Source organism: Protopterus annectens, chromosome 1.part0 (assembly GCF_019279795.1).
Source record: "Protopterus annectens isolate FY-2018-M chromosome 1.part0, PAN1.0, whole genome shotgun sequence".
In the NCBI taxonomy this organism is placed as follows: Eukaryota; Metazoa; Chordata; order Ceratodontiformes; family Protopteridae; genus Protopterus; species Protopterus annectens.
In genome coordinates, this window is record NC_056725.1 from 1,331,758,866 (window position 1) to 1,331,767,429 (window position 8,564).

Genomic DNA, 8,564 nt, shown 5'->3' on the forward strand with positions numbered 1-8,564 from the left:
CAACCTATGCAGAAGATTCTATGGGAATGAGAAGTGTATTAATTGGTTCTCTGAGAGTAGGCGATGCATGGAACAGACTACCAACTCACATTAAAGCAAGCACTAGTTTAGATATTCTTTAAGAACAGCCTGGATACTTATTATGGGAAATAACTCTTTTGTTATATTTGCAGGCTAGACTTGAAATATTTGTATGTATGTATATCTATCTATATATATATATATATATATATATATATATATATATATATATATATATATATATATATATATAGATATGTGATGCCACATTTGAGATGCTATCTAATGTTGAATTTATGTGTATGAAATTAATTGTTCCAAACTGAACATTTGAGACACTTGTATTAGAAATAATATCTAGAAACACATGCATTATTTGGTAATACATGTGTATATAACAGCAGAGATAGAATACAATCTGCAACATGGACCTGCATTTTTCTCAGTGGCTGGATCAAGGTCCCATTTATAATCACATGTTTAATCAAAGCACTTAATGTGGTAACAAGTCAAATAGAAAAAAATAAGATTTTATGCCATAACATGGTAACAAGTCAGGCAGAAAATATTTGGTAGCTTGGCACATTATTGTCTTATTACATCATTTTTACAAGTAACGCTCCATTTGATATATAATTTTTACATCAATGGCATTAAATTATTTGATATGTGGCCATCAAGTCTATATTAATTCATTGAACGAAAACATCATTGGATGACATTTCATTGTAAATTCTGTTCATTAGCCCCCCCCCCATGTGGTGGGCTGCACCCTCCCCTCCCAGCACTAATTATATATATACCAATTCCGAGATTGCAGTACAGTGGGGAAAGGGCTAATTTCCTGACCCCTACCATAATGCGATCTCAGCCAGAACAATTTGATGATGTTTTCGTTCAATGAATTAATAGAGACCTGTGGCCATCAGGTGTCAGTAGAGTAAGTATCTCATTATTATTTTAATAGTATATAGCTTTAAAATGGAGATACTGACAGTTTCATCTTAATGGAAACCATAAATTAACCATAAACAAACTTCACAACAAAAGGAAGAAACTGTTGCAGAAAAGAGGAAAATCCCAGGATGCAAAAAACTTTCTTACCAGCCTCAGTAAGAAACTGAGATACCTCATAAAATCCTCCAAAGTTAGTTACGAAAATAAAATTGCCAAAGATTCCAAAGACAGCAACAAGGCATTCTATAACTATGTCAAGAATCTAAATGGCAATGCTCAGATCTGCTCTGAGCTAAAACAGAATGGCATTAAATATACTGATCCCAGGGATATTGCCAATATCCTGGCAGATCGATTCAGTGCCAACTTCACCCCCCCCCTCACCCCCTAAATGGCCCATCTCAATACCGGAAGATTGCCAAATTCCAGTAATAACGGCCACACAGGTAAAAAACGCACTCTTCAAAGCTAAGAATACAGCATCCATGGGACCAGATGACATCCCGGGCTGTGTACTACATGAACTACAATATGAACTGGCTCCTCACTTAAGTGTCATGTTTAATCATAGCCTCATCTCAGGTTTCGTGCCCACTGAGTGGTGCACAGCTACAGTTATCCCACTCCACAAGGGGAGATCCACCTTGGATCCCAGAAACTACCGTCCCATCTGTCTGACAAGCCTTATCTGCAAGGCCATGGAGCGTATTATCATGGAACTTATAAACAAAGACATCAGCAACCTTCAAACACTGGACCCCACACAGTTTGGGTTCGTGAGGGGCCGATCTTGTCTCCTGAACTTGATTGACTTCTTCGAATCAGTCTCCAGAGCCATGGACAAGGATAAGGTGGTCCACACAGCCTATCTAGACCTTGCCAAGGCCTTTGACACCACCCCCCACTCTGGAATCAGATAAACTTACTAAGCTGGGCATTAATCCCTACGTCACCCAATGGGTTGCTAACTGGCTTACTGATAGAACCCACACTATAAAAGTAGCCAACTCCAAATCCAGCTCCAGACAAGTGACAAGTGGAGTACCTCAGGGTTCAGTCCTGGGACGGCTCTTGTTTGGCATCTACTTCTCTGAAGTACAAGCCAACACTAAGGGACTCTGGATAACAAAGTTTGCAGATGACTACAAACTGGGAGCCATTATTGAATCCCCAAATTATGTGGATACTCTACAAAAGGGCCTTACAGAAACAGATGCTTGGTGCCAGAGCCATGGGCTCAAGCTCAATGCCAAGAAATGTATAGTTATCCCCTTTGGGAAAAAACATGTATCCGTGAATTACCATATAGGTGGCAGTACACTAAACACCGAATGTTTGATAAGAGACTTAGGGATACCGGTGGACAGTAGTCTCACCTTCGATAACCACATCGCCACAACAGTTAGGAAATCCTTCTATGTGGCACACCACATCACTAAGGGATTTTCATCCAGAAAAAAGGAGGTCATTGTCCCACTGTACTCATCCCTCATTAGACCCATTAAAGAATACAATGCCCTGTTTGGTATGTACCTCTCAAGACATCTGCAACAACTGGAAAGGCCACAGAAATACCTCACTAAAAGAATCACAGGCCTAAAGCAGATGCCCTATGCTGACCGCCTTAAAAAACTCCAGCTATACTCTGTCGCATATCATCTACTCAGAGGCGATCTTTGCTTAACATACAAGGCCATGTCAAACCCAGAGCTGTTGGACATGCTACACTTAAAGAAATCCCAATCCCTCAGAGCCACACACTCCAGGGATCTAAACCTTGTCATCACAATAAACAAAACATGCTGGAGGGATAGGTTCCTGACCCAGAGACTCCCCAGACTCTGGAATAGATTGCCCATACATGTCAAGCAGAGTGCCTCTTTGGTCCTCTTCAAAAGGAACCTTGACGATTGGATGGGAGAAAGGAAATTCACCCCGGGGATCAGATCAGTCGCCCTGCTAGACAGGGGTCCAGGGAAGTAAATATTGTGGGAAGAAATAGCCAGGGAATTGTTATGGGTAGGCTTGTATAGGCCCTAGGGCTGATAGCCTAGTACCAACCTATGAACCTATGAACCTATTATGTTAATATACATGCATTTTCCCACTCAAGAATTTTATATCTGAAAGATAATAAGCCAAACAATCATACAATTATTATGATGTGTTAATGTAACCATAAGACGTCCATTTTAGTCTTAGGACTGGTACTGGATGCAGTTTGTACACTATTTATACACATCAGTATTAAATGCAAATTTCACTTACTATTTTAAAGCTACACAACAAAACTTGCTTTTAAGGAAAGAGTAGCTTATAATTTAGTACATTATGTCTCTTGCCTATAACTGCATTACATTTTTAAGCATTATACTATAAAACACGGCTATTTGTAACATCACAATAGTTTAAAATTATCTCCTTGATTTTGGTTAGACAGTAAAACCCAGAGGAGTGATACTACATTGACTTGTAATTTATAAAATTATTCAGGCACATTTGTCACACGTCACCATAGTGATATATTACTGAACAGGGGTATATAGACCCATCTTTTTACATCATTTAGCATCAGGATGTTCTTATATTTTTGTGGAACTTTTGGTTACTCTTCAGCTGTCAATGTAACTGCACAGTAGTTTGCTCTTAATTTATTTAATTGTGTCATATAATATACATTCCTTAATGCTTTAAAAATCTATCATGTTTGTATATTTTGCAGCGTGGACCATTGCTTAAACTGTATAGCAACAGCCTGGATTTATTCAACATCAGTCTAGTTAAAACTGTGGAGGGATCAGACATTCCAGTGCTGATCACAGCTGGGTATGTATAATAATCTGATATAAAAAAGCTGTAGCTATTTTACAAACCTAATGCTTGTCAGAGAAGGTTACTTGTCTCTGACTGACATCTGTCACTCTGCTTCATTAATAAATGACAGGATTTGAAAAGCAGGCATCTTAAGTTCGACTGCAATCTACTTAGAAAAGCAGTGGATGCATGACCCTTAGAATTGACAGCAAGAACTAGGAATGCTTTATTTACACTTGCAGTGATAATTTGTCTATGAGACAATTTTCAAGCAGCAGAGTGGTTGTCTCCCATTTACAGAATAAAATTTAATAGAAATCTGTCAATTCACTGAAGTGCTGAAATACAACTGGGTACTAGAATTTTTGGATTTACAAAGTCTGACAGTACTTTCCTGACAAATTATGCTGAGATATTTATGTAAGATGGCTGTGCTTTCCTGACAAATTAGAGATATTTATGTAAGACATTTGTAAAGCCAAGCATGTTTAGGAGCACTCATTAGGCAAATTACTTCAAACTGTTAATATTAAATACTAATATATGCATTTGCACATTTTATTTCTAAACAATATTGAATGAATTTATGCTCTCCCTCTCTTTCTCTTGCACCCTCTCTGTATGTATATATATATATATATATGTATATATATAAATATGGATTCGTATCACTTCATTGAAAGACCATTTCAGTGACACCCATTTCACTGAGACCAAATCACCTAAAGTTCATTTTACTGAAAGTTCATTTCACCTAAAATTCATTTCACTGACAAGTAGTACTCTAAGGCAAGTCAAAGGTATATGTCCTTTTCCCCACTGTAGTGCGATCCTGGTGTTAATATATATAGTTAGGGGTGTGTGGGAGGCACAGCCCCCCACATTGGGGGTGGGGGGCATAGCCCCCCAACTAGTTGGGTTTTACCAAATAATGTAAAACAAAACCAGACAACAGAAAACCAAATTAAGTGGGGGGGGGATGTGCCCCCCCAACTATATATACTAACACTAGTATCGCACTACAGTGGAGAAAAGGATATATACCTTTGACTTGCCTTAGAGTACTACTTATCAGTGAAATGAGTTTTAGGTGTAATGAACTTTATGTGATTTGGTCTCAGTGAAATGGTCTTTCAGTGAAGTGATATGAATCCATAAATAAATATATATATATATATATATATATATATATATATATATATATACATATATATATATATATATATATATATATATATATATATATATATATGTGTGTGTGTGTATGTGTGTGTGTGTGTGTGCATGCCCATGCGTAAATTTGGTATTTATACCATATTTTTTCTTTTAACAGGCAATTTGATAATTATTTGATCAAACATGAAGTTTGTCAGAGCAATGAAAATTCCTCATATCGCTCATCAGAGCAAATAAAGCCATATCCAGAGCTCACCTTAACAAAAACAAAGGAGTTTGGGCATACTTGTTCTCTGGTATGCTCTGCAGTGGGCAATGCTTGCAGCTTGAGTAAAGAAGTTTCCAGTGCAGACAACACTGATTCCCTCCATGCATCCACTAGAAGGTCTGAAGTAGATCATTTGCCATTACACTTTCCCAGCACTTACTTAAATGGCTCTTACCTGGCCTGCCATCTGCTTCGTGCACAGTCCAATTTTATTTCAGATATACAAACAGAAGAGCAAAGAGATGATGCTAAGGCTAATATCACAGGCTATACAACATTTCCTCAGTACTGTTCTGAAAGTATGCCATTACCCGAAAGTCACAGTTCAGAAGCTCAGTTACCTTCTTTTACTGACTACCTAGAAACTCCTCTTCAAGCTAATGTCACCTGTCCATCATCTGCTGAATGTAGTGCTTCTACCAAACACAGTCAGCATAATAAATATGAAGGCAATGGAAATAAACATCAGTTATCATCAGATGAACAATCTCAAAATGATAACAATCAAGGACAGACTTCAGCAGATAACCCACTGACAGATAGATCAAATGCCACAGTTTGCCATCAGTTTATAAACAGCAACTATGTTGCCTCTATGAATGAAACAGCCTGTCTGCCAGATGAGATGTTTACAACTTTACCACCAACTATTAATGGTTATATCATGACTATGCCTGACCAAGAGTTTCATTCTACACAACATTTCCCATCAGAAGACTGTCCTAATAAAGAGAAGAAACAACCTGTCAGTAGTGAAGGGCATCCTTTCCCTAACTCTCCTGACTACATTTTGTCTGATGAGAGCAGTGGGGATTCAACCTGTTATGGCAGTACTAATGATCCAGTTTGTGCTGTTACTGAGAAGAGTCCAACCAAACCTATAAGCAAAGACATTTTAGTAGATGAACCTCTGAATATCGCATCAGAAGACTCAGACAAGGAGAAGTCTAGTGACAATATCAGGATTCACAATGCAAATGACGTCATGTGCGTTACTTCAATAACTAGTAGTTTGCAATCAGCTCAGCAAAGAAAGAACGGTACAGAAAATATCTCAAGTGTAGGGCTGCAAGCTGGCCCTTCTAATGTAATTTTGCTGCATCCAAGTGGAGATTACTGCATCGCTGCAAAAAGCCACAACTGCACATCTGTAACTCCCCAACAGGAGCACTTCACAGAACTGGGAGACATCACAGCACGAGAAGATCTGTCATTCAGACAGAAAGAGATAATAATGACACCGGAAGAAGAAAACATGCAAGCAGATCAAGTAAAAACAAGACATGCTGAAGCTGTCCAGAATTGTACGGCCATTTCTGATTATGTACTCCTGCCTTACAAATACAATCAGGAGTCACATTTTATTTGATGTAACCAATGTACTAAGGCCCAGGTTCAAACTACCAGGTCTATGTTTCATTCAATGAACACTGCCAAAATGATTGTAACATATGCTAGTAAATTATTCTCCATCTGAATCCTAAATGCATTCTTCATGGGTTCTGAGACTGTTGTCACAGTGAGCTTTCATGGAATCACAAAACTGTCAATGAGCCTCCTTCACCTATCTCAAAATACTATGGGCCTTTTATACAAAAATGACTTGATGAAATAATGAATTGGTCAGAAGCTGGCAGTTCCTTCTCTTTACAAAACATAGACACAGGAATGCACATACTCACACAAATTTCAAATAAATAAAATACAGAATAATGCATTCCTTATTTACAATTGACTTGCAACCATTTACATATATTAACTGTCTTTCTTCATTTAGCCTGATCCTGCATAAAATAATATAAGCTTAAAGCACACAATATTTCCAGACTTGCTTTGGTCTCCCGAGAAAAATACTCAGGCTTCCCAGAGACGTTGGTTTACCACTTAAAGAACTATGCCTTGTACTACCTTTGTGGTCTGGTGACAATAGGAGGGATGAGGAAGCAATTCTGAATTTAGAAGACAGGAAAGTAAAATTGCTTGTGACATGTTCATGTTCTGTGATTTGGGTTGCATTTATTCTTGCTGTTCGCAGGGCAAGAAGCAAATAAGAAGTAGTCAAAAATCATTCAAATTCCAGATGTGGATCTAAGTTACTGACTGTTATTCATGACTTTTATGGCACAGCCTATGGAATGACATCAATCAATAAAGCAAGATATCAGTACGGATGCCAGATACATGGAAGCAGCGCAGATGTAGACACAACCCAAAAGGAACAACGGGGAATATAGCCCCAATTATTTTTTTCCTGTTTTGGGGTTATTTCTGTACCCAGGGTTTCCTAAGTACATGTTGTAGTTGCTTGCAATGGTATATCTTCCCTGTTGACGTGTTGCTTGGATGGCATCTGTCATTCTGCTGACTGTGAAGCTGACAAAATTCATATTGTCCTTTGATCTGCATCGCAAGATCTACAAGAAATAGGTCATGAATGCCTAGATGTGAAAATGATGCAAAGCTTAACGTTTGACGTCACTTTTACAATACATTATACTGAACTGAGAAATATACAGCCTTATAATTTCTGTACAATAACTAGTAAACAGTTTTGCTAGGAAAGCTTTGACTTTTTTAGTTCCATTAAAAGCACTTAATTGTAAGCTTTATGATATTTTTCTGGGATGTGATGAAAACATTGTTACTATACTTCTGTTGATTATGGCATATTATTATAGTGTAAATGACAAATCATATTCTAATGCACGTTTCACCTGTTTGTGTAGAAACAAATAGATAACTTGCTTATGAGTATTACACCTATCTGCAGATATGATATCATTCATGTAAATTGCATTATCTTCATTATTTAATGTAAAATCCATTTTATTTGCTTGCATTGGAAGAACCACTGCACAGAACTGGAGGGTGACTGTTCCTCAAGCTACAAGTAGGTACTGGCATGTAAATCACATTGTTTGTGAACAGCTAGTGTAGAATCATGTGTGTGAAGGTTTATAGTAGTGAGCTTTATGCTCAAGCTATCTGAAAGAAGAGAGAGATAATCCAAAAGTGGATGAAGATATGAGAACTACAGCAAAGCAATGCATTTCCATTATTCCTCTCTGTTATCTGTTATCTGTTATCTATTATCTGTTATCTGTTATCTATTATCTGTTATCTATTATCTGTTATCTGTTATCTGTTATCTGTTATCTATTATCTGTTATCTGTTATCTGTTATCTATTATCTGTTATCTGTTATCTATTATCTGTTATCTATTATCTGTTATCTGTTATCTATTATCTGTTTTCTGTTATCTATTATCTGTTATCTATTATCTGTTATCTGTTATCTGTTATCTATTATCTGTTATCTATTATCTGT

At 37.3% G+C, this 8,564-nt stretch overlaps 1 protein-coding gene across 5 annotated transcripts in view; it reads left to right on the top strand.

Annotated features, from left to right (window-relative positions):
* CSF2RB (colony stimulating factor 2 receptor subunit beta) overlaps nt 1–7,839 on the top strand; it is a 485,439-nt gene extending 477,600 nt beyond the window's left edge. For all 5 annotated transcript variants that reach the window (XM_044066459.1, XM_044066465.1, XM_044066473.1 and 2 more), the window contains 2 exons: nt 3,701–3,804; nt 5,126–7,839. In XM_044066459.1, coding sequence (XP_043922394.1) covers nt 3,701–3,804; nt 5,126–6,605 — 1,584 coding nt within the window. In that variant the 3' untranslated portion in view covers nt 6,606–7,839. The remainder of the gene's footprint in view (nt 1–3,700; nt 3,805–5,125) is intronic.
* The last annotated feature ends 725 nt before the right edge of the window (nt 7,840–8,564 follow it).